General features: G+C 39.6%; 1 protein-coding gene across 1 annotated transcript; it reads left to right on the top strand.

The window, feature by feature from the left end:
- Positions 1–27,488, top strand: pecam1 (platelet/endothelial cell adhesion molecule 1). Its single transcript, XM_017712002.2, has 15 exons — positions 1–155; positions 259–288; positions 5,900–6,190; positions 6,701–6,973; positions 7,827–8,087; positions 10,587–10,856; positions 12,426–12,707; positions 14,232–14,513; positions 14,886–15,036; positions 15,156–15,235; positions 17,481–17,534; positions 18,873–18,959; positions 20,342–20,395; positions 24,180–24,205; positions 27,190–27,488. Exons 1-15 carry the CDS (start codon positions 101–103, stop codon positions 27,238–27,240), a joined length of 2,247 nt encoding a protein of 748 aa, XP_017567491.2. The 5' UTR covers positions 1–100; the 3' UTR covers positions 27,241–27,488.

Below are 27,488 nucleotides of genomic sequence, written 5' to 3' on the forward strand. Positions count from 1 at the left end.
AAAGAAAGAGGTTTTGTACAGGACGGGTCTCGCTCCACGACTCAATACATCACACAGTCTCGCCAGTGTCTGCTCACACAGTCACTGCTCACCTGGGACGATGGAGCGCTGGCCTCCCTGGCTCACCCTGGTCCTGATTAGCGTATCAACCCTGTGTAAGAATTGCAAGCTTATTTAAATTTCTATCGCACGTCTTTTAACCTTTCGCTCGCCTTCATGTTGTATTCAGCATGCTGTTTGTCTTTTCCTCCCATGCAGGCCAAGATGGCAAGGCCCAGTTACAATCAGGTAAGTCATGCATTTATACCCTTTAGCAGTTTCTGTTGCCATTTACCTTCAGTGACCGGTGTGTGAAGGAGCGCTATCGCAGGTTCTTCCTGCTGCTGTGAGACTGTTCAACCAGCACTGCTCCCAGTAGACCACACACACATACAATACACACACACAATATACACACACAATAGACACACATACAATACACACATACAATATACACTTATAGAATATACACACATTCAGAATGCAAATATTTTTCATTGTGCAATATGTTCATAAATGCAATACAGATCTTGTTGTAAATAGTCTAGAGATTTAAACTTTAATTTTTATTATTTATAATGTTTATAATGTTTATACTGTTTCCCGATTCTATTACCGAGTGTCTTACTCCTGTTACGCTGCTGCTGCTGTAATACTGTGAATTTCCCTGCTGTGGGACTAATAAAGGATTATCTTACCTTATCTTATCTTATCTTATCTTATATTTCCTTCCGAAGTGAAGCATGAAAAACACGTACATCATTGCCACGTTAATAAAATATCTGGCATCAACACGGTTATTGCAAGAACTAAATAAACAGAAAGACAGAAATCTTTGTCTTTTCACTCATTAGAAATGACAAACACTGAAGTCAAGTTAAGTCAATGCATTTCTTTTTTTTCCTGCTGTTTACGGGTTCTTTGATGATGCCGTAGAAGAGATACAGTCCTACAGGGAACAAACCTAAATGTAGCGCTGTCTTGCTAATTTTACCCCACAATTTTGATAGATTTGCCAACTTTTACCTATTTAAAAAAATTATAATTTCAGCAAATAAACAGCATTTAATTATACATTAAAATGTGCCGACGTGTTCTATGTAGGGGATGTAGGGGACTTACTTTCACTAAGAAAATCAAGAAACCACATCATTTGACTGGGGGCCCACACTTTGCATACCACTATGTGAGTGTTCTGTAGTGCCGTGCTTGAAAAAGAGATCTGTGAAGGTGTAGAACCTTCACCTTATACAGATTAAAAGACCGTTTCTAGAGCTTTAACATTAAACGAAGGTTCTCTTAACCCTTAAAATGTTCAAATATCATTTACAAGAATGGTTCTCCAAAGAACCATCAGTTGAAGGTTTTTTTTAATGGAGCCAAAAACAGCTCTTCTACGGCATTACGCAGAGCTTGGGCTTGGTGTATGGGCTTTGGTGCTTTGGAGTAGCTCCTGTTCTACAGACAGTTTTAGGGCATCTGCTTCTCATGGACAAAAAAAGCTGCTTTTAATTCTCACAAACTTGACCTCTTGATTTATTTCAAAGCAAAGTTCTGACAGTGAGATTCATTGGATGTATTTTTAGACAGGGTGGATATCCAGCAGGCGGCCACTTTGATCTTTGTGAGATGCTTAGTTACGCGCCGTTTGTCGTGTCTCGGGAAGCTTTTATTTGGACTGGTGCAGGTTGTTGAGTCTAAATTTAATTGAGGGATAAAACAAAATGAGCAAAACATGTCCAAAAGCCAAAAAACTGTCTAATTCGCAAGCTACCATGGTGAGGCTGGCTTACGCTTGTGGTTTTGTGCTCTGGGGACCATGCCTTGTGTGCTGAAGCCATCTAGCATGGATGTAAGCTGCTGTATTTGCCAGCTGGAGTGAGAATCAGTAGTTGGTTTCGCCAACACGGTGTTCTCCCGGGAGAATCTGATGTGTTTTTGTGTGTTTTTTGTCTGCTTTCCTTCCTTCTTCCTCCTCCTGAATCTAGTCTCCTCCAGTCTCTGAGCAGCTTTCCTGTAGACTCCCTACACTGTCAGCACACCTCTAATTGTTAACCTTCAGCAGTCATTCACCCTGAACCTGTGCTATGCTATTTAAGTGGAATTCCTAGATTACATGATTATAAACATGGTTAACTATGCAGGCTATTATATTTACATTTAGTATTGATAGCTTAGAGTCTTCACTTCTGACTTTTTTGGCAGATGTACAGTACTGTGCAAAAGTTTTAGGCACCCAAGACACATTTTCAAAATCTATTTATTTGTGTAGTTTGTGTTTATTTGCTGAGAAAAGTGTTAATATTTGAAGAAACAAAATGTATAGAATATTAATTAATAATTTATATATATATATATATATATATATATATATATATATATATATATATATATATATATATATATATATATATATATGTTTTTACTGGTTTTTGTCAACAAACAAAAAATATATATATAGGGAGGTCCACTTTAATTTTGTGTGTGACTCCAAATCCAGGCCTCCACTGGTTAATAAATTTGATTTCCATTGATTTTTGTGTGATTTTGTTGTCAGCACATTCAACTTTGTACAGAACAAAGTGTTCAATGAGAATATTTCATTCATTCAGATCTAGGATGTGTTATTTGAATGTTCCCTTTATTTTTTTGAGCAGTGTATATTGTGATAAACTCACTGCTGTGGTCAATTGTTTTAAAATTTGATTAGATGCCTAAAATTTTCGCACAGTACTGTATGTAAAAATTATTTTTTCCCACGATACAGTGTATGCAAGAACTTTACTTTCTAAAACAGCTTATCCTTCTGGGTTGCAGGGGTGAGCCGGGGGTGTGTGTGTGTGTGTGTGTGGGGGGGGGGGGGGGGGGGGGGGGCTGTGCTGGAGCCCATCCCAGCGGTCATTGGGTTGAAATTCATATCAAATTGAAAATATAATAATATTCCCATCTTCTACTTACAGAAGTTTTTTTGTAAAAAAAATTTTTACTCTGTTTTAATGAGTCCTGAGTAAGAAATAAATAGAGCCCACTCATCTCTAATAATTGTGTAGTTATACATTAACAATACATGCAACAGCATCGTAACTCCTGGTGATGTATTCACTGTTACAGACTATAGCAGCACAGATATGATAAGTACACATGCATGAATTATTAGTCAGTTACACAAGTGTACCTTTATAGTATATTTTCTTTTATGTAATTACACATGGTGATAGAGTGAATTGTTGTTTTATCCAACAATACTGTTTATTATAGTAAATATGTAATTGCCTATATTCTGAGCACTCTTACCTTCACAGTAAATGTGAATTACAGTTTGGTATTAATCCATGTAATTTGATAAGGCCATTATTTTACAACACAGAAACGACGTAAAAGTTACACTTTAAAATATCTGGACAGCTCCAGTGTAGTTGTAGATAAAGTAAAAGTACATATAATCAATCTAGATGTTGTTTTTGGGGGCACCTATATTTTAATTAAGTACTTACTTTTAATTATATCTGCTGTTGCTTGTAAACACCGCCACATTACAGAATGGTCTAAAACCAGAAAATGGTTACCATGTCACCATGGCGGGGGCAGCATCCTAAGCAATGAGGCCCAGACCTCCCTTTCCCTAGCCACTTCCACTAGCTCTCCAAGGGGGATTCTGAGGCGCTCCCAGGCCAGCTGGGCGATATAGTCACGCCAGCGTGTCCTGGGTCTTCCCCGGGGTCTCCTCCCGGGTGGACTTGCCTGTGACACCTCCCGAGGGAGGCGTCCAGAAGGCATCCTAACCAGATGCCCGAACCACCTCAACTGGCTCCTCTCGACGTGAAGAAGCAGCGGCTCTACTCCGAGTCCCTCCCGGATGACTGAACTTCTCACCCTATCTCTAAGGGAGAGTCCAGACACCCTGCGGAGGAAACTCATTTCGGCCGCTTGTATTCGTGATCTTATTCTTTCGGTCATTACCCAAAGCTCATGACCATAGGTGAGGGTGGGAACGTAGATCGACCGGTAAATCGAGAGCCTTGCCTTATGGCTCAGCTCTTTCTTTACCACAACAGACCGGTAAAGAACCCGCATCACTGCTGACCCAGCACCAGTCCGCCTGTCAATCTCCCACTCCCTTGTACCTACACGTGTAAATACATAAACATACAAAACCATAAGACTCCAGCAGGCTGTTTCTTGAGGACATGCTTGTTAGGTTCTTGTTATATTGAACATCAGGGAGCGCTGTGGTAATCCTGGTAAGCCTCTGTTGTAATGTTCAGTGTGGCAGTACCTCAGGAATACCACCCTCATACCACAGGACCACTTTTTGGTCTTCGCTGAACTGTCTCAAGACACAACATCTCTATGTTTTAAGACAAAGTCATGTCTTAAGTCACGCCTCGTCTTCAAGACACATAAAAAAACGATTACTTCAGTGTCTTAAGATGTCAACTTTCATGTATCAAGACAAAGACTCTTTGACTCAAAGATTGTTGCGATGCCTTGACTTAAGGAAATGTCGCACGACATCTTGTAAATACTGTCAAGACATCTGTCAAGATAAGACAGAGGGATAGCTGGGTATGTTGCAGCCATCAGTATACACTTCTGTAATTATAGAAGTAAAATTGAACTTGATGCTGTCTGTACACAAGCAATACTGCTGTAATCAATTGGAAACAGTGAATACATTTAGAGTATTTACACGTTTGTCGTTGTATTGTTCATTTGTAACTACACAGTTATTAGAGACACTTATATAAAGTGGGACTGAAGTTGTAACATTTTTTTTTCTAAGTAGTTTTGGACCATTTCTGTTGGTATATTTATCATGATTTTATGTAGCTTTCAATTTGCTTACAAGAAAGTAAAAAAAATGCAAAAATTGAGATACAAAGTTTTTTATGCAACAGTGACAATATACAGTATGTGATATATTTGTTTCTAGAAGATGTATTCAATATTTTTATTTTTGTCAACACATATATATATATATATATATATATATATATATATATATATATATGTGTGTGTGTGTGTGTGTGTGTGTGTGTGTATACCAATCACACATTGTTTAGAGCTGGTTTTGACCTGTTGGTCATACCGACCCAGTGCAGCACGCGGTTCAACGTCAGCGCAGCAGCGTAAAACTTTGGGAGAGTCTGTTCAACATAAATGATGAACTAACCTAACTTTGTGTAAATAGAGCACAATATAGAAATATGTCCAAATATGCAGTCGAGACTGACGCGGCTTTTTTCTGAATTTCTACAAACACCAGTTCATTTTATAGTAAATGAGTTTGGGCTGGTTTATGTTTATGAACAGACGCCTACAGATCAACATAGTAAAGGAGCTCATCTGTGATCCTGAGTTTAAAGCCAGTTTTTATTCAACTTAAACTTGGAACTAAGTTGTAAATAAATCTGAAACTGAAACTTTGCTTGTGTGTAAAAAGTGATTTCAGAGCCACTCGGTTCTCCCTGATGGAAACTGTTTACCTTCAGTGTTTTGTGCTTATGATCATTTTAATAGACGTCAGCATCACTAATTAATGACGTTCTATTAAAAGACTGGTTTACCAAGAGAGACGCTGGAGGACTTTCACCTGAAATGAGTTCATGAAGCCAGTCTGGTTATAAAAATGATAACAGGACATCAGAGCCATAATTACTCTTTTAGTACTTTTACTTTATACTTAAGTGCATTTGAAGGTAAATACTTTTGTATTTTTACTCAAGGTGGAGGTATAAAGGGAGGAACTTCTGCTTTTACTGGAGTAATATTTTACCTTGGGGGTCTCAACTTTAACTCAAGTACATGATTTGTGTACTTCGTCCACCTCTGGTTCTGACTAATCAACCTCTCTGTACAGCACTCACCATCGACTGGGTGAAGCTGACGCTTCTGCCAAACATCACAGTGGACCACGGCACCAATGTGACTCTGCGCTGTGAGGCCATGGTCAGCCACAGCTACTCTCAGCTCATACACACCTTCACCTTCATGCTTGGCAACAACGTGATCTACTCCAAAAACAGCAGTGAGGCCGTGGTGGAACGCAGCTTAGCTCCAGCCAGAGCCTCCAACTCGGGCAAATACAAATGCCATGTCAAGGTCCGGAACAAGCAGCAGAGCAGCAATTCACAGACACTGTCCGTTAAAGGTACAACACAGAGCAGATTGTAGTATGTACACCCCATTCCAGAAATGTGTCGTTACATTTTCTGCTTCTCGCCTTCCAAATAATCTCAAACACATTCAGTGATGTTGAGGTCTGGACTTTGGGGTGGTCGGTCGATTGTTCTGAGAACAACAGTATCTAATTTTTAATCTAATTTTCTCAGTAAGGGCTTCTTGAAAGCTACACATCCTTTCAGATCCATAGTGTTTCTTCAGATCTGAAGCAAGAGTGGAGCTTGATTTTTTTTTCGTTCTCTTTCAAAGATAAAAGCTTCAAGGTTTACCAGGTCTTGCATAAGTGTAGGAGTGCCATTTTCCTTTTACTGAACTCGTTTTATATATGTGAATTTTATTATATATCAAACTTCTTTGTTTTTCACAGTATTGTAGGTGTCACCAAACGTTTTACAGTCTGCCTGAACCAGATCAGTTCACCAGTGAGGCTGCCAGGTTTTTTTAAAGCTTGTTTCTCACTGAATCTCCACTTATTCAGGCTTGCCGACTCCACAGTTGAAGGTACTGCCTGATGTTGTGTATGAGGGTGATGAAATTGTGGCCACATGCAGCGCTCCAGAAGAGACTGGCAGCCTGATCTTCTACTTCTACAATAATGATCAAGATTTCACAGTATCTTCCAGCACCAACTCAGTGACCATTAGCATTGAGGTCAAGGACAGAGACAACTATCTGCACTGCAATTACAGGCTTGTAATGCTGTCCAGAGAGGTTTCCAACAACAGCAACACTGTGAAAGTCATTGTGCAAGGTAAACTCTCCCAATTCAGCTGACCTAGCTACTCTATAGTCTGACAGTGTCTCTTTGGTTTAAGTAGCCTCGGCGTGCTTATCAGTTTCAGCCCTTAAATACGTAGATCAGCAATTGTTCACACATTCACACGCTTGGGTTGCTAGTGACCCACTAACTGCTGCGATAGTGTAAAACGATCAAAACCTTTTATTGACAGTAACAAAACAAAATGTTCACAGATTGTGTTATATTGTGATATGTTCTCCTTTTTTACCTTGGAAAAGGGGAGGGCAGTATGTCCTGGGCCAGTAATGACCCGAGGTATGCGATAAAATAATGCTGACATAGTCGTTACAGAACTTGATGCCTCGCTCATCTGTTCACTGAGCACCACATCTCAGTCTCCATCGTCTGCCATGGTTTTATCATGGTTTAGATCTGCAATCTGTGTAAAATTAGGCAGGTCAAAAGTAAATGATCTACCTATGTAAATGATGATAACAGAAGAATGAACAATGGAACGGACCGCTGGTTATTAACTGGCAAGTTAAACCTGCTGTTTACAGAATGTGAAATTCGTTAACTTTTTTTATTGTTGTTATGGTTACAACTGTTGCATTTGAGTTTCAAGAGGTTTCATGTAAAGACTCTTTACATTTGCAACTCAAGTGCAATTTAGTTTCATGTCTCATCGATTTCAAGTTTTAAAAAGTTGGCGAAAGTTCAGAAATCCCACTCCAAACACACTTACAATTGAAATGAATGGGCAGTTGCATCCAATAGAGTAGATGGGAAGGTTGACACTGTTCCTTTAAGCATGTTAAACTGTAATGATATTTGATTGTGCAGCTGTATTTATTCTGTTTTCCAGATTATAACATTACTTCTTCAATAAGGATTCGGCCTGATACAAACGTCGTGGAGGGGGACCGAGTCTACGTTAGTTGTAGTGTATCAAGTTTCCCCCAAACTGACCTTGAAATCTTCCTGATCAAAAACAAACTGCTTTATCACAGCCGTGCATCGTTCACACACAGCTTTGATACGACTGTCAATGACTCTGGAAAGTATGTGTGTAAAGCGGAAATGGGCAAAGTGCAGAAGATCTCCACAGACATACTGGTCGTAGCAGGTAACTGACCAGCATATTACTTCATATAATTCAAAACATCAATAGCACCGTAATGATCTCTGTAATCTGTCTAATGTCTGTACATAAATCATTTGAATACTCCAAGGTAGGTAGAGTAGCTTAAATCAATACCCAAGTAAAAGTGTTATTATTTTAATACTTACTCATAAAAGTAAACGATTCCTAGTAAAATCCAAGTTGAGTACGTGTGAAAAAGTTTCAAGTTTCCTTATAGAACTTCTTTAGAACGCCTGAATCTTTCTGCATAGAAACCAAAGTTGTTGTTTTTTTTTTAGATGTTTTGAAGTATCTTTAATAAACTGATATAGTCTGAAAGTAAACCAGGTAAAAGGAGCTCAGTGTGAATAGCTGAAATGGAATTGAGACATAAATTAAAGTATAATTCAAAGTAATTAAGAGAAATCAGGCCACTTTTATCGATTCCAAGACAAGTCCAAGGACATGGCGATTCGAGACTGAGCCAAAACGAAGTAAAAGACCAAGTCTTAACTATTCTTCATCTGCTTCGTCAACAAATGAATGTCTGTACACAAATAACTCCATCAAATTCAAATAATCGTAATAAAATACCTCCTTTTCTGCTTTGAAATATAAATGATTGATATCTTGACATTTAACACCCACCTTAAAAGAATGCCCAGTGCCCACTGTGACAGAACGCGGTTACGGCATCAAAGCTTAGATGAAAATGAAACTAAAGCATTTAAAATAGCAAAATGAACTGTTCCTAATAATGATGCCACTCATATAACATCAACATTTGTCTTTTTCAACGGTATGCTTGGAGCAGATTTTTTGTTTGTTTGTTTCTTTGTTGTTGTTTTTTTTTAAGAGAGAGGTGAAAACAACATATCAAATCCTCATAGTAAATCCCTGCAATTCTTTGCTATCAGTGTTCAATACCAAAAAGTATACTTGTGGTAAAAATAAAAAGTATATTTGAGATCTGAGTAAAGCAATTCTTGACATAGTAGAAGCTATCTTGAGTGTGATACCCTGAGTAGTGTGGGGACGAAGGAGCGCATGGGCGGCGATGTTAACAGGCAGAGAGCATTTACTCTTTCCCTCGAAAATAGAACAAAAATGCAGACAAAGGAATGCTAGGCTGTGAGCGGAAGCTCTTCACTACTGCAGGCTTTAGAGTTGCTTCTGTCTCTGGAGCTTCAAGTTGATCTCTCTCTGCCAATCAGTCTGCGTCCTTGCTCTGGCCCAGGCCCTCCCACAAATAGATATAAGCAATATAAATGAAAAAGTATACTTGAGATAAAAGTAAAAGTCAATTTGAGATAAAGTAAATTTGGGATAACAGTAAAGGATACTTAAAGCAAAAGTAAAAGTAAATTTGGGATAAATGTAAAGTATACTTGAAGTAAAAATAAATTTGGGATAAATGTAAAGTATACTTGAAGTAAAAGTAAGAGTAAATTTGGGATAAAAGTAAAGTATACTTGAAGTAAAAGTAAGAGTAAATTTGGGATAAATGTAAAATATACTTGAAGTAAAAGTAAATTTGGGATAAATGTAAAGTATACTTGAAGTAAAAATAAATCTGGGATAAAAGTAAAGTATACTTGAAGTAAAAGTAAAAGTAAATTTGGGATAAAAGTAAAGTATACTTGAAGTAAAAATAATTTTGGGATAAAAGTAAAGTATACTTGAAGTAAAAGTAAAAGTAAATTTGGGATAAATGTAAAGTATACTTGAAGTAAAAATAAATTTGGGATAAAAGTAAAGTATACTTGAAGTAAAAATAAATTTGGGATAAAAGTAAAGTGTACTTGAAGTAAAAGTAAAAGTAAATTTGGGATAAAAGTAAAGTATACTTGAAGTAAAAATAAATCTGGGATAAAAGTAAAGTATACTTGAAGTAAAAGTAAAAGTAAATTTGGGATAAAAGTAAAGTATACTTGAAGTAAAAATAAATTTGGGATAAAAGTAAAATATACTTGAAGTAAAAATAAATTTGAGATAAATGTAAAGTATACTTGAAGTAAAAGTAAAAGTAAATTTGGGATAAATGTAAAGTATACTTGAAGTAAAAGTAAATTTGGGATAAATGTAAAGTATACTTGAAGTAAAAGTAAAAATAAATTTGAGATAAAAGTAAAGTATACTTGAAGTAAAAATAAATTTGGGATAAATGTAAAGTATACTTGAAGTAAAAGTAAAAATAAATTTGAGATAAAAGTAAAGTATACTTGAAGTAAAAGTAAAAATAAATTTGAGATAAAAGTAAAGTATACTTGAAGTAAAAGTAAAAGTAAATTTGGGATAAATGTAAAATATACATGAAGTAAAAGTAAAAGGGTATTTGAGAAGTAAAATAAGTAAAATACTATAATTTGAAAATACCCAAAATGCAAAAATACCAAAAATACCATACCATAAATAAATACTTACCTAAATACATGTAACTGAATAAATGTAACTAGTTACTGCTCTGCTCTGCTGATTCCTGTCTTCCATTTCATCACGCAGAGTTGTTTTCAGTGCCTGATCTGAGCATGACTCCAGAGCAGGTTTTTGAAGGACGGTCGTTCTCTCTGAGCTGTTGGAGTTCCATGATCTCCCAACAAAGAATCAATCGCACAGACGTGAAGTACACCCTGAATAAAAACGAGCAACCTCTGAAGACAGGACAGATTTTCAAATTTACAGCAAACCAGACCACGAATGGGAATTATACCTGTACGGCTGAGGCTAAGGGCGTCAACAAAACCAGCAAACAGCTGACTATTGATGTTAAAGGTAAGGAGTCACTAGAGTGACTTAGGATAAAAATTGCATAAACCTACCTTAAATATTAAGAGCATCTCTACCTTCTTCCAAAGTAGTGTATAGCTTCTAAACTACTTAAAGGTTATGCATTCAAGCCAAGAACTATTTATGTAACTTTTTTTAAAGAATGTGGTCCATTGCCTCGTCTTCACAACAACATCTCATAGTTATGATACAGGAAAATGATTCTGCTATCAAGTGTTATCAATTATCCTGCTTTTGTTGCTACAATAAAAAATATATAAATATTGTAAATAAAAGCTGCAGTTGAAAGTCCTTTCAAATTGTGACTAAAGTTGTAATATTATGCTCTATTCAAATTTCCCACTTGGCAACTGACCCTTTCATTGTGGTGGAGGAACAGCTGGTTGTGGTGGTTGGTGTTTGGTAATTCTTTATAGTTCTAAATGAACCTTCTGATCTTCTCCACGCGGTCATTGCCAGGATTTCACAATATCTAACATAAAATTTTCTCAGTAGAGTACTGTATTCATCGTATTATTGTGAAAACAACTCATGTTACACATTTTCAATTGATGTTTTTTGATTGTTTATTGTTAACATTTTGAATGTTATTGTTAATTGGTATTGCCAGATGTTTGTGGTCAGGTTTGTGCAAATTATTAGCAATTTTAAAAAATGCTTACTTAAGATATTATTGTCCATATATATATATAATTAAATGTGGTGAGTAAATATGTCCATTGATATTATTTATAGGTCTGTTAAAATTTTAAGTAAATTTTAAGTCATTTACAGTACATACATGCATTACTTTTACAGTTGTAAAGATATGTAAGATATATACACTCACCGGCCACTTTATTAGGTACTCTAGTAAATGTAAAATGTTGGACCCCCTTTCGCCTTCAGAACTGTCTTAATTCTTCATGGCAGACTTTCAACAAGGTGTTGGAAACGTTCCTCAGAGATTTTGGTTGGTTATATGAGTTCCTGCTGCCTTTCTATCATCTGGAACCAGTCTGCCCATTCTCCTCTGACCTCTCACATCAACAAGGCATTTTCGTCCACACAACTTACCACTCACTGGATGTTTCCTCTTTTTCGGACCGTTCTCTGTAAACCCTAGAGATGGTTGTGTGTGAAAATCCCAGTAGATCAGCAGTTTCTGAAATACTCAGACCAGCCCGTCTGGCACCAACAACCACGCCACGTTCAAAGCCCCTTAAATCCCCTTTCTTCCACGTTCTGATGCTCAGTCTGCACTTCAGCAAGTCGTCTTGACCACCTCTACATGCCTAAATGCAGTGAGTTGTGGCCGTGTGATTGGCTGATTAGTGTTAACAAGTTATTTTGTGTTAACAAGCAACTGAGCAGATGTACCTAACAAAGTGGCCGGTGTGTGTGTGTGTGTGTGTAATATATATATATATTTATATATATATATTTTTCCATCTGTGGATATTTAATAAGTTAAGTTATATATAAGTTTATAAATTATTATTTCAGAGAGATACAAGCTTGTATTGCAAGAATAACGATACCCTGTCCCTCTGTATGATTTACTTCCTCTGACAGTGCCTGTTTCAACCCCAGTCATCCGTGCAGTTGGAGAGGTGATAGTAAAGCAGCCATTTCAGATTCTGTGTGAGAGCATGCTGGGAACACTGCCAATCACCTACACCTTACTGAAGTCCCAGAGCCAACTGTACCGAATGACCACAACCGGACCTCTTCGCACTGCTCTGTTCAATATTACTTCTATATATCAAAAAGATGAGATCCACAGCTTCACCTGCCAGGCTGAGAATGGAGCAGGAAACCGCGAATTCAGCAAAGTCCTCACTTCAGCAGTCATAGGTGAAATCAGCAGTCATTGATAAACTGATACAAAAGTGATCAAATGGATACTGTATATCCAAACGTTTATAGAAACCTTGTAATTGGAGAATTCAGCTACTTTAAGGGGCCCCAAATGCTGACACAGATGCTCAGTTGTGCACACAAAGTGTGTTTAATCTCCATAGAAAGGCATTGCCAATAGAATGGGACACTGTAGAGCAGCTATATGTGGGTCTAAAGCCCAGTGCCATGTGTCTGCTATAGGGGTATAAAGCCCCCCAGCACTGGGCTGTGGAGCAGTGGAACTGTATTCTCTAGAGTGATGGAGCGCCATCAAATACCTTTGGGTATTTGTTGGAATGCAATCAACTCCTCACAGCAGTGTTCCAAAATCTAGTGTAAAGCCGTTCCAGTTTAGAGGCTCTCTCTGCAGTAAAAGGAGGGACACACTCCATAACAATAGGGAGAAATACTAGACGAGCAGGTATCTACAAACGTCCGGACACACAGTGGGGTCCAAGAGTCTGAGAGAAAACTGAAAATTTGTGATTTTTCCATCTGTGGAAATTTAAAGGCAGCCGGTGTGGAGTCAAAAGCTACTTTTCACTTCTTAAGCTGATAAAATAACTTTTATTTTAAAATGTATTCAATTAGAAAAGAATGCAAAAAGAAGAATTTCCACTAGTGGTCTTTGGATACCACTCTTTAGCGTATTATTGCTGTCAAAAGAAATTCTCAGATTTTAATTTTTCCGAGTAATTTAAACGAATCAACTCACATTGTGTAAAACGTTCATGTCTTTATAGATTAACTTGCATTAAAAGTTTAAGAAGAGTACTCTAAGATTGCTTTGTTTTTGCACCACCATGTAGCACCTGTCCAGCTCCATTACCTCCCTAATGGCTTAAAATGTGCCTTCTTACATTTTTAAAATAATTTCTTACTTATAGCACATTAACATAAGTAAACCAGTTCTGTCAATTAGTGTGTTTACATGCACTTAATAATCCGATTACTGCAGAAAATCCTAATAGTAATCTGATTGATGCGATTACATGCACTTGAGTACTCAGATAATGGGGAAACTCTGGGTCTGCGTGAGTCAGGCGGTGATCGGATTTCTGCTTTGCAGCCTGGCCAATAAACTAGATCCCATAGATTGTTGTTGGGGTAGGAGAGGAGAATCAGAGTGCAAGCAATGTTATAGACTGTAGTGCTTGCTGGGGACTGTAGAGCAGCACATTGTGAAAAAGATTAAGATTAGATTAAGTGACCCTTATTTGTCCCACAACGGGGAAATTTCACCTCCGCATTTAACCCATCCGTGAAGTGAAAGACCACATACACACTAGTGAGCACACACACACACTAGGGGGCAGTGAGAAGGGCAGGAAGGAAGGCTGGTGTGGATTTTGATCTTCAAAGCCATGTAAATGTAAATGTAACTCATTATGAAATTAACTGTGTTATCTCGGTTACAGTGCATCTGTCACATCAATAATTATGCTTACACCCCTCTCTATTTTACCCGGCAACAATTAGAACCTGTGTCCAAGCCGAAGCTGACCCTGTCCCCTGAGGACCACACAATCACAGAGGGGAAGAATGTCACTTTCTTCTGTAGTGTCAAAGAGGGCACTGTGCCAGTGACCTTCCGATGGTACCGCAAAGGGAACACCCAACCCCTCTTCACCTCATACCCCAGCGGCACTAAAGGAGAGCATGTTGTCCAGTCCGTTAGCCGAGAATTTAGAGGAATGTACTACTGCGAGGCTTCCAATGATGCTAAGGAGACCAAGAGGAGTGACGATGTCAGTATTGCAGGTCAGACTTCAATCAGTGTGTTAACTCACTGCCATATGCATTTACACATACCCACATTTGTGTATGAGAGGAGATATTTATTTGAGGTTTGAACTTGTTGAGAAGGTAATGCTGTGTGCTCAGCCTTTTCTTTTAGGGGAAAAAAAAACAACAATTATGTAATCATGCTAATAATCATATGAAGTAGTGAAGTTATACAATGGCAAGAAAAAGGAGGAGAACTCTGGATTTATGTAGTTTTCCACATCAATCGGTCATGAAACGTCATCTGTTCTTCATCTATTAGGTGGTGAAGCACAGACAACATTACCAGTTACGTTTTGTCAATATTCCTACAACTGGGGACACAAATGCTGTATGTCTTATTTACAGTGAACTTGGCAGGCTGGAAGAAGGTCGTCATTGCTGTGATTTGCATCTTGATTTTGGTGCTCATTGTCACCATTCTCGTCCTTTTCCTGAAGAAAACAGCACCCCCGCGGGAGGCAACCCGCAAAAGAAAAAGGGCAGTAGAGTTGTCCGCGTAGGTATTTTTTTTCTTTATCCTAATTTCTCTCACTAAATTGAAAATGTGATATCACTGAATTATTAATGAGTATTTTCCTCATTATTATTCATGATTTTTTTTTTTTGCGTTCTCAGAAAGTCGGCACGTCCTAAGTCAAATGACCCCATGAGGATGAGCCTTACACTTGACATTGAGGACAACACTGCTTTCAACTGTAACTTCTGCCTTTTCAGTTACACTTACACATGCAGTCTGTTCACATGTCCTACTTTTATTGTTGTTTCACTCTTTCTCTCTCTCTCTCTCTCTCTCTCTCTCTCTCTCTCAGAGAGATATGACTAGTCAAAGTGTGGAAACACTTGACTGATTATATGCTGTTCTTAATCCCAGAGTTGCTTTGATCTTAAACAAATGCTGAGGTTTCTACATTATAGGTTTCAACCGCCTCCTTTTTTTTTACACTCACTATCATTTTATCAGCTCCACTCACCCTATAGGCCCCTATTCAACCTGTTGTTCAATGGCCAGGACCCCCACAGGATCACCACAGATTGGGTGGTGGATAATTCTCCACCCAATGGATAATTTATTTGGGTCTTCTCATTCTCAGCACTGCAGTGTCCCTGACATGGTGGTGTGTTAGTGTGTGTTGTGCTGGTATGAGTAGATCAGACACAGCAGTGCTGCTAGAGTTTTTAAATAATGTGTCCAGTCACTGTCCACTCTATTTGGCACTCCTACTTTGTTGGGCCACCTTGTTGGTGTAGAGTCAGAGACAGTAGCTCAACAGTTTGTGTTGGCCATCCTCTAGTCCTTCATCAGTGGTCACAGAACGCTGCCCACAGGACGCTGTTGGCTGGATATTTTTGGTTGGTGGACTGTTCTCAGTCCAGCAGTGACACTAAAGTGGTTAAAAACTCCAGCAGCACTGCTGCGTCTGATCCACTCAGACCAGCACATCACACACTAACACACCACCATCACATCAGTGTTACTGCAGTGCTGAGAATGAACCACCACCCAAACAGTACCTGCTCTGTGAGGGTCCATGGGGGTCCTGACCACTGAAGAACAGGGTAACAGAGTATCAGAGAAACAGATGGACTACAGTCTGTAACTGTAGAACTACAGAGTGCAGCTATACAGTAAGTGGAGCTGATAAAATGGACATTGAGGGTAGAAACAAGGAGGAGGTATTTAGGTCATGCATAGTTAGCATATTTAATTAGCAGGTTTGGGAAAGTTAATTTAAAAATGCATTCCATTACAGATTATTGATTATTTGTTAAGAAGTGTAATCTGTAACCTAATCTAAAAGATTACTATTTCAAAATAACATTTTTTCCATTACTTTTAGATTGCTTGTCTGTTTGAAGATGATATTCAAACAACATACAGCAGCAATGATCTTGGCAGATTCTTCAATAATAAAACATATTAGACTAAATCCATAATTTGCCTATTGGTCTAATATCACAACATGATGAGTCGCCTGCCAGCTGCAAAAGCCCAACTGCTGCCTTTTAGTCCTGTCCGGCCAAATGAACTGGTCACACTGATCAGGTCATCCAAATTATCAGCATGCACTCTTGACCTAGTACCAACAAAACTGCTCAAACAGGTTGTCCCCTGTCTTGTTAAACCTCTGCTGTCTGTGATAAACCCGTCCCTCAGGACTGGAATAAGTACCAAAATCATTCAAACTCGCAGTCATTAAACCCCTACTTAAAAAGCAAGATCTTGATGCCAGTGAACTCGTCAACTGTAGACCAGGGGTCAGTGCTCGGGCCGCTGCTTTTCTGTCTGTATGTGCAACCGCTTGGTAGCATAATTTGCAGGTTCGACATTAGTTTTCACTGCTATGCAGACGACACGCAGCTCTGCATATCTGCTAAACCAAATGAGGCTCTGAATCTAAATAAACTTGAAGAAAACTTAAAAAATATTCAAAATTAAAAATATTTTTAAAAATCACCATTTTCACCATCATGGAGTTTCATGCTGTGCAACGCTGTGCAAACCTCAGCTGCATGAGCTGACCCTCCTGCTGCTGCTGCATAAACTCAAGCTTTCTAATTAACCATTGCAACCTCTAGAACTTTATACACGACTTCTGACAAAGAGATAAAAACGAAGAAAAGCTTTCTATCACCAAACCTTTGACTGGTAATGTATGAATGCTAAAGGAAATGAAGTGCTGGTCCACTGTGAGTAGCTTCAGAGATTCCACTGTTGGTCTAGCTAACTCCTTGCTTTTCACTTGCCTCCACCCTGCCTTCCTTCCTCTTTCCCCTTAGTTTTTATTGCCCTTGATGTGTGGAAGTAAGTTAAACAGAGCAGCAAGGAAACAATGTTTCATTTTGATACAGTAAAGTTGAGGACCTGAATCATGCTGGAGGCTGACCTCGTGAAAAATACCGAGCCTGTTTAAACTGCTGTCCAACCCTGTTTCCTCACAGCCACTCCTGGTGTAATGGGCAGGAATGTGTGGAGTGAGGATGTGTCAGACTCAGGTAAGGACCCGAGAAGTTTATGATGATCTGATTTGAGTTGTTTTCAGTTCATGTTTCGCTGGAAAGAAATCGTCCTTTATGTTTCGCATAAATTTTCCTCTCGTTTCCTGACATCAAAGCTAATAAAAAAGGCAGAGGTGTAATTACAGAATTGGGATGATATCACATCACAGCAAAACGACAATCTCCTGAGGTCTAAAACTACCTAATCAGCGTCTCAGTTATCAATTATCGGTGAAGAAGCCCACACTGCAGCCTTCCTGCATCAGTAAAACAAGCATTTGTTACTTGCTCTGGTACTTAAATTATAGAGAAGCATTCTGATGATAGCTGATTATCAACCATATCAAGATTAGTGTTAGTTTTAGGGGCAGGTTTAAGTTTTGTGTTGAAGTTAAGGTTAGAGTAATGGTTAGGGTTAGATTTAATAGAACCTAGACTCAACTTCATATTCAGTTGCATTCAACAGATATTTGGTGAGCAACTACAAAGCATCTGCAGAGGGCTATTAAAATAAAATGTTACCCTTTATTCATCTCTTGCATCATGGCCTTATAGCCTTGTTACTTTTATGTTGGATGGCTTAAGATTATTCCAGCAAAAATCATATATTGGTCACAATTACACAGGTCATATTATGACTCTCCCAATTACTCACTCTGCTTTTGCCATCAAGGTTATGTATTACACCAAATAAGTGTAAACCATACTTGCTGAAACAAAAGTATGCGGATAGTCACACACTTGCTACTACATTTAGATTGTCATAAAACCCTGTTTGTTGCGATAGCGTATGAACATTTACAATTTGATCGTTTTACACAGGGAGGCCAAGGCAGTGTTAGGAGTCTAGCCCAAGGACTCTTATTGGTAGAGTGTAGGGTGTTTGAACCCCAGTTGTCACGATTGGCCCCTCCCAGTCCTGTCCATGTGTTCGTGTTTTGGTTTAGTCCATGTGCGTTTGTTTTGGTATCTGTAGTCCTGCCCCTTGTTTTGTAACTCCGCCCCTGATTGTTTTCACCTGTCCCTCGTTTTCCCTGTATACTTAAGCCCTGTGTTTGCCCGTCTTTGTTTGATGTCTCGGTCTCCGTTTGTTGTGTTGAGTCTGGTTTGTGTCATGTCTGTCCCCCGATCTGTCCGTGTTGGCTCTATGAACCTGGACTGTTTTGACCACGACCCTGGATTTGCCCCTAATAAATCTCGCTTATCTCAGCACATGCGTCCGCCTCCTCGCTCCCCGTTACACCAGTCTACAGTGTCAAAGGCAGAAATGTTAACCACTACACTAACCAACCACTGAACTGTGAGTGCTGATGGAAAGATGCTGGTGTGTTCTAGAAAATGATGAGCCGAGCAGGGAGAAGGAGTGTGAGGAGCTGCGATACACTGAGATGCATCCCCAACAGACAGTGGACGATGAAAAAGGTGAGCTGCTGTACCCTCATTAGGATGAATTGCTAAGAGGATTGGTTGTCGATCACAGCTGTGGACTACTGTTGTACCATTTGTGTTGGACAACTCTATTCCTTCATCAGTGGTCAGTTTTTGGAATTTGTTTCACGTAGCAGAGGCACTGAAGAATGTAAAAAAGACCCCAGCGAGGCTGATGTGCCTGATACACTCATCGCCGCTATCCTGCCAGTGTTGAGAATGATCCACTACTCATATAATATCTCAACAGCAGTCCTGAGGTCACAAACTGGTGATAAATGGGATAAAGAGCAGGTGACTAGCTGTGTATGTGCAACCTATAATTGTACATGAATATGCATTAACACTGAGAAATTCCCCGTTGTGGGACTAATAAAGGACTATGTTATCTTATCATTTTAACCTAATGAACTGGTTCAAAGTCAGAGCTAAAAACACATAAATTAAAAATCCTTTTGCTTTGAGTGACTATATATATATGGTACCGTCAATTATGTTTAAGTTATTACAGCAAATGAGTGAACTTTCCATTTTGCCACTGCTAAAACAATCATAACACTAGTGAAACTTCACCATGTGTTTCATTGGTCACTGTTTTGCTAGTAATCAGTTTAGAGCATATTTTGAGCAGAACTCAGAAGCACATGGCTAGTGAACACAGCTTTGAACAGTTGTACACAAACAAATTATACATATTTTTTCATTAAAGCATAAATAAACTTGTGTTGAAAGGTTACATATTGATTTCCAGACTTTGGGGTACACTTCCTTCAGAACAGTGGGATCTAACTGCTCACCATTTGGCCATGAGGGACAGGGATGCAGCCTCACTTCCAGCTCTAAAATCAAGGGGTGTGGCTAAAAAAAGGCACCGCCTATGAACTAAACCTCTTCGTGTTTTGGTATTGACATGAAAACATGGGACAAGTTTTTTTTTTATTTAAAAGTTGAACTCGTGACAAACCTTAATCTTTCAACTTCAAGAGAAAAGAAATTTTAAAATTCAGTAAAAATAATCAAAGTATTATTTTCACAGGTTGATATTTAAGGGTTATGGGTTATGATGATTCTGTACATATTCAATTTTATTATTTTAACCTTAAGCTAAAAAAAGACCTTGACATAATCCTTGTAAACATCTAAGGTCTGAACACTTAACTGTTTTGCAGTCTGAACAAATTAAGTAGAATAATTCCCATAGTGGACTTTAAGGGCAGTGTACCTCATACAAAGGTCAGTAAGTGGAAGTAAGATTCTGAGTGTGTGTGTGTGTCTATGTAATAATACTGTAATAACAAGATCATGATGATCTGTGTATGCACGTAAATGTGTATATTTTACATCCAATGTTGATGCTTGTGTCTGTGTCTCAATAGCTCCCATGCAAGAATCAGTTGCACTGAATGGTGAGGTCCAGGAGTGTACAGAAGGTAGGCACAATGCTCTGAATCACACACATTCAAAACGTAGTTTTTGTAGCTAATCAGTTGACCTCAACGTTCTGCACACAAATACCTTCTTTTATAGCTGCTGTCATGACATGTAGTGAAGGGGCAGTTGTGGGCTGTAGGTTAGGGAACCAGCCTTATGACCAGAAGGTCACCGGTTTGATTCCCTCAGCCGACAGTGCTTGACTGAAGTGCCCTTGATCAAGGCACCTAACACCCAGTTGCTCCACGGGCGCCGTGGATAGGGCTGCCCACCACTCTGGGCGAGTGTGCTCACTGCCCCCTAGTGTTCACTAGTGTGCATGTATGTGGGTGTTTCACTGCACGGATGGGTTAAATGAGGAGGTCTAATGCAAAACACAGTAGGCTGATGGTTCTGAATGAATTGGACAAGCTTGAAATTTAAAGCAGCATATGCATAACATGCACAGTGACGTCATGCAGAATTGTGAGCTTTTTCCATAACATTTTCTTGGATAATTTACATTAGAAATAATGCCTCACAACATGCTTTGTTACGAGAGATAAAGCACATATAACTGAGATATCATACACCCCCTGCTCTCATTCAGAATTACACTCGTATGCAGGCCGCATGCTGAACATTCAATCCTTGAGTGCACACCGTTTTTTGTGAGAGATGTAATGGTTGCAATAAAATAAATTCTTTTAAAACATGGAACATTATTACATTCATTGATTTCTATTCAAAGCAACATTAGGCAATCACAGAACTGGCACACAACTGTATACCTTTACTTGCTTCTGTTTCAGATTTACTCGCTTGCGTTTTAGGGACCCAATGACCAAGCATCCTCACAGTGTGAGTCAAACTGAAGCAGGCAAATACAGTGCTCACTGCACAAGAAATCCAAAATATCTTTAAGTGTAACCAGGGCTGGGCTGGGACCCAAATTGAGCCCTGGACTTTTTTTTCTAGACCAGCCCACTACAATCACATCAACTCCAAATTTTTCTGAGCAGGCCACTTTCCTCTGCAACCTCAATGATGATTGTTTCTGCATCTAAGGACATCAAAATGTCTCTCTCTCTGTGGCCATCAGCATAAACGCCTCCAAATGATCTTGCGACAACTTGCTCCTGAGTCTGTTCTTGATGAGCTTGAGTGTTGAAAATGTGCGTTCACATGCCACCTGAGAGATAGAAAGTGTGAGCAGAAACTTATATGCCAGGCCAAGAATATGGTAGGCATCTGTCAGCAAGCTAAACCTTCTCAGGGCCTCAGGATCGGCTGCATGTAACAACAAAGTGGACAAGTTTCGCAGAAGGAACAGCTCTTGTTCACAATTTCAGCATCCACAATTTTCAGCATCCTCCACTGTTCTGGACTTGTACTCGTTCAGTGGGGACAGTTTCAACCTATCCCACTGAACAGCCAGAGCTTTCAGTTCACTCTGCAGGTTTTCAACAGTTGCTAAAAGGGAGTAAACACATGCTGAGTTCCTATAGGGCTGATTCTGGAAGAGGAGCGGAAGTGACCTGAGAAAAATTCCTAAAGTGTAGGAGAGAGAGGTCAACATAAAGCGACCATGAGTGAGAAATCTTCTCTGGATTGTTTCAACTACTGTGTCCATGGTTTGATTATGCACCGTAACCTCTTTGTGTGGATCTCTCACTCTCTCATCATCAGTCATTTCTCAAGACATCTTTGTTCTCTTTCTTGCTCTCTTCTGTGGCAGTGCAATTTCTGCTACAACATCAGTCTCGTTGACCTCCTCTTGTATCTTATCATTTGCCCACTGGACAAATCTGTCTGCAGCTGCTTTGACAGGAGCCAAATCTCTGGCCATACCTTGCAGGTTTTTCTGCGTTGCCACAACCATTCCCATTCTGTGGGCGGACAGAACGTCCATCCCTTCTGTTTGCAGGTATTTTGACAATGGTGAGGTCTGCTCAAAAATCCTGAGGTAAATTTGAGCAGTTATTGTTGTTGCATACCTCAGCAATGCCTCTATGAATGATCTTGCTCTTACTCAAACTGTGGTCTTCATGCTGGCCCGATCTTGGATGACAGACAATGCAAGAAGAAGATCAGCATACACCCCCATGTGGGTGGCCAAATGATCCATAGACCTTCTCAAGAGCATCATGTTTATCCCACCAGCGTGTCTCTCCAATGGGAGAGAGGCGCTTATGTCTCTTGTCCTGGCTCTCCTTCTCCCATACATACATTCGTAGGAATGATTCACGAAAGGACACAGCAATGTCATTAAGGAGGGAGAAGAGTGATCCACCTGCAATTACTACCTGGGTGGTGTCAGCAAGAACCAGGTTGAGAACATGTGGAGCATAGCACCACACATGCACTTGACTGGGAGACACAGAGGACATTAGGGCAGAAAAACCTTTATACTGGCCTTGCATGTTAGATGCACCATCGGTTGCATGTCCAGTGCACTTGCTCACGTCCAATTCCAACATTTCAAGTACTTCACGAAGCAGACTGACAAAATGCTGCCCAGTAGCTTCTTGGCACTTAACCACAGCAACAAGTCTTTCAATAACTGTGTCTGAGACATATCTCAGAAAGACAGAACATTGGTCTTGAGAAGTGATGGCCTGTGTTGTGTCAATTTGTACTGAATAATTTTTTTTTTAATTAAAATACATATGTGCATCTTGGTGTCATAAAACTATTCTAATCCAAATTGTTAAACAGTTCATGGCCACTTCAGGTTATATATATAAAATATATACATAAAACATAAAATAATAATAAAAAGTCCAATGTCCATCCTAAAGCAAGCGCATATACAGTCGTAGGTGAAGGTCAAATTATGTTTTGCATGTACTGTAACACAGCTGCTGTTAATTTAATTATCATAATAATCACCTTTATTTCACAGACATTTGTGTTTGTTTTAATAGCTGTAACGTTAAATTTTAAGTTAAAATCCTGCATGTCAGAAAAACTATTAAAATGCTTCAACTGTTTATTTACAGTAAAGCTTGTGTTTCTAAAAAAAAAATGACTGTAATTTCACAGATTTTTACCATCACTAAGAAAACATACTTTTGCTGTTTTTCACTGCTGGACTTTCCACCCATTTTTCAGATTCTTTTCTTTATAGTGAACTTCCAGCTCGGTAGTGCAGCATTTTAAACTGGAAACCCATCATTATGCACATTAGGTTGATTGAGATTTTCACCAAAATCGTGTAACTGTCGTCCATTCAAAGTGTAGAGAGGCTGATTCTGCCCCCTTCCTACTGAAATCACCATGTGGATGACTTTAGCGTAGGGACATGGCTTCGTAATTTAAGCGTGTTTTTGTTAGCACAGTTGAGGCACCAGGTGTCCACTTCCCATCTTGGTGGGGGGGTGGGCTTCCTGTTTTCACAATTGGCCCCTGAGCTTTAAGTCTTTCCGTCCAACCAACGCATGTTCTGCCATTGTTTCCCCAGCAAAAACAAACTCTCAATGGCTGTTTTTCCACTACTGATTAATGGTAGAGTACTCAATAATACTTGTGGTATGTGCATGAAACAATGCTGAAACCCAGTAGAGCTGTAACACAATAATGGGTTAGAGAACGCTGACACATTATCGCACAATGGCTGCGTCTGAAGGGAAATAGATTAGCTATGCACATGCACATTAGCGTGGCACTGATACACAACAAGGCCAAGTCAAATGCCTCACACCCAGCTCCTTCACGGCAGTTCACTGGAGCAGTAAAAGGGGCGAGGGGGCATGAGTGATCGTCCACTTTTTTCAACTTGCTCTCTCGCCCTTGTTTTTGTAGGTGCCAAGGATGAAGGAGCCTCAGATGTAAGTGGAGCACATCACATATGTCCAAAAACATATGACACATAGCACATGCATGTCTTTTGTAAATTGTCACTGTTGTAAGAGAACCTTTTATCTATAAAACTGCAACTTTATAAAAGACAGAAAGTTGGTAACTTTAAAGAGCCCATACCCTGTATTTTTTTCTGTGTTTTATTTTTTTCCCTGAAGTTCACTTATAATTTCAGCGTGAATGTGCAGAGCTAAACTGTTGTAGGCCGAATAGAGGAAATATATGTTAACGGTCAACTCAGTCTTGTCTGTTTACCCATAAGGTTTAAAGGTTTTTGTGACATCAAAAAAACAAGGAATTCAATACAGCTTAATTTCCATACTTGGACTATGTGAAGTGGACAGTGAATGGTAGTAAAATGTTAACAATGTTGTATGTATATATATATATATATATATATATATATATATATATATATATATATATAATATGCATAACGCCGCTGTCAGAACAAAAGCTTATATCTCCATTTTTGTCGATTCTCAGTTTTTGAAATAATTTGAAAATTATACTATGTGTGAATTTAATGAAGGATAGACCAAAATAAATGGCTAAAGATGACTTGGAAAAATCCTGGTTCAATTGACTTACATTGAAAGTAATGTATGTTTTTCCCTTCTCCTGTAAAGTTACCATTTTGGAGATATGAGGTTTTGCTCTTACAGCAGCGAGATATAAATATATATATATATATATAGTCCACCTCACAGTGAACAGGTCCAAATTGTGCCCATTTTTGTCGTCGTCCCTCACTGGTTTCATGTGACTCGTTAGAGTTACAGGGTTCCAGGTGTGAAGGGCTGTTAAATTTGGTGTTTTGGGTACAATTCGCTCATACAGGCCACTGGGTATTCAACATGGCACCTCATGGCAAAGAACTCTCTGAGGATGTGAGAAATAGAATTGTTGCTCTCCACAAAGACATCTAGGCTATAAGAAGACCGCTAACACCCTGAAACTGAGCTATAACACGGTGGCCACGGTCATACAGCGTTTTTTTACAGGACAGGTTCCACTCCGAACCTCGCCAGGGTCGACCAAAGAAGTTGAGTCCACATGTTTAGCGTCATATCCAGAGGTTGGCTTAAAAAAATAGACGCATTAGTGCTGCCAGCATTACTGCAGAGGTTGAAGAAGTGGGAGGTCAGCCTGTCAGTGCTCAGACCATAGGCCGCACCATGCATCAACTCGGTCTGCATGGCCGTCGTCCCAGAAGGAAGCCTCTCCTGAAGTTGACACACAAGAAAGCCCGGAAACAGTTTGCAGAAGACAAGCAGTCCAAGAACATGGATTACTGGAACCATGTCCTATGGACTGACGAGACCAATATAAACTTGTTTGGGTCAGATGGTGTCCAGCATGTGCGGTGGCACCCTGGTGAGGAGTACCAAGACAACTGTCTCTTGCCTACAGTCAAGCATGGTGGTGGTAGCTTCATGGTGTGGAGCTGCATGAGTGCTGCTGGCACTGGGGAGCTGTGTTCATTGAGGGAATCATTAATTCCAACATCTACTGTGACATCCACCAGCTCCATGATGTCATCATGGAGGAGTGGACGAGGATTCTAATAGCAACCTGTGCAGCTCTGGTGAATTCCATGCCCAAGAGGGTTCAGGCAGTGCTAGATAACAATGGTGGTCACACAAAATATTGACACTTTGAGCACAATTTGCACCTGTTCACTGTGAGGTGGGCTCACATGTGTTGCCAGCTATTTTAATGGCTGTGTGTTTTCTTTTCAGAGGACAGTAAATCTGCACTGCTATACAAGCTGCACACTGACCACTTTAAGTTAGATCCAAGTTTCATTTCTATAGAGTCGTCCCATGAAAAGATATAATATATACATGAACTTAAAGGGGCCCTTCGGAGAGAGGAAAAGTATAACCATTGCTCCTTCTGTTGTAAACATGTATTCTTACCTCCCATTTGCCACAATAGTCTTGAGAGTGATATTTTCCTAAACAATAGAACCCCTCAATCCCCCACCCTGATGTATTTTGAAGGTGAGGAAGGTAAGGCTAGGAACTCTGGAATAACTATAAGCACATTGAGGCAGATACCTTAGGACAAGGAGTCAGATAGCTTACAATAATGCTAGGAAGCCAGATGTATCATCTGATTCCCAGTGATCGTAGACTGCATTTGCATCATGAATGCTAAGTATTGAAATGAGAGAACTACAAAACATGTCAAATAACACATTAACTGCTGGCTTAATGCCAGAATGACCCTTTAGTACATTTTTAATTATGTCACAAATGTCCAAATACTTCTTGGGGCCACTGTAGCTGACTTGGCTAGATATTAGGGGCAGTCGTGGGCTGGAGGTTAGGGAACTGGCCCGGTAACTGGAAGGTTGCCGGTTCGATCCCCAGTGCCGACGGCACGTGACTGAGGTGTCCTTGAGCAAGACACCTAACCCCTAATTGCTCCCCAGGCGCTGTGGGTAGGGCTGCCCACCATTCTGGGCAATTGTGCTCACTGCCCCCTAGTGTGGGTGTATGTGGTGTTTCACTTCTTGGATGGGTTAAGTGTGGAGGTGGAGTTTCCCCATTTGTGGGATTAAAAAATGATCACTTAACTTAATCTAGCTAAGATAGATAACGCTAGATCTGTGCTTGGTCTAGACAGCTTGATTTAACATTCAGAGCATTCTGGTTTCTGATTGTTGTCGCTCACTTACTGTGCAGGACAAGGTGTTAAATAAAGAAATGTCCATTTTAATAATAATAATTTTAATGAATGAATTTTAAGGAGTAAAATCAGTGGCCAGTCGTCATTTTGTAACTGACAGTGACATGAATATGAGCTGTTAAATACTGCCGCCTGGCTGCATGGCCTGAGTGATGTCCTAGCGTAAGTCCAGGGTGAGGCCGCAGTCATGCTGTCTGGCGTCATAGCGGACCTGGTGAATACAGGTACTGAGGCTGTCCCCCTTTCTCTCCGCCAGTCTGCTGTGGAGTACGTCCAGCTAAATCACAGTGAACCGGACCCTGAGTAGACCCCAGCAGAGTGGTCTCCACCAGAACCTCCGTCAGCACTCTTCCATAATGTAATTACAGAGCTAACTTATTCCACTTCCACTCCAGCTGCAGCGGCCCACCAAAGAGGATGCTCTGCCATGGTATATTTTCTGAGATACTTTCTGGGATAATTTTGTATATGGGTTGTTTAAGTGGTCACACACGTGTTGGTGTTGAGATTGTGACACTGTTTGTATAGCTGAAAATAAAGCTTGCACAAAATCAA

Source organism: Pygocentrus nattereri, chromosome 14 (assembly GCF_015220715.1).
Source record: "Pygocentrus nattereri isolate fPygNat1 chromosome 14, fPygNat1.pri, whole genome shotgun sequence".
NCBI classification, from domain to species: Eukaryota; Metazoa; Chordata; class Actinopteri; order Characiformes; family Serrasalmidae; genus Pygocentrus; species Pygocentrus nattereri.

Coding starts and splice junctions, on each gene's coding strand:
- pecam1 (XM_017712002.2), top strand. CDS start 101: ATGGAGCGCTGGCCTCCCTGGCTCACCCTGGTCCTGATTAGCGTATCA. Junction 6,974..7,826: donor TGTGAAAGTCATTGTGCAAG/GTAAACTCTCCC, acceptor TCTGTTTTCCAG/ATTATAACATTACTTCTTCA. Junction 15,037..15,155: donor AGGGCAGTAGAGTTGTCCGC/GTAGGTATTTTT, acceptor TTGCGTTCTCAG/AAAGTCGGCACGTCCTAAGT.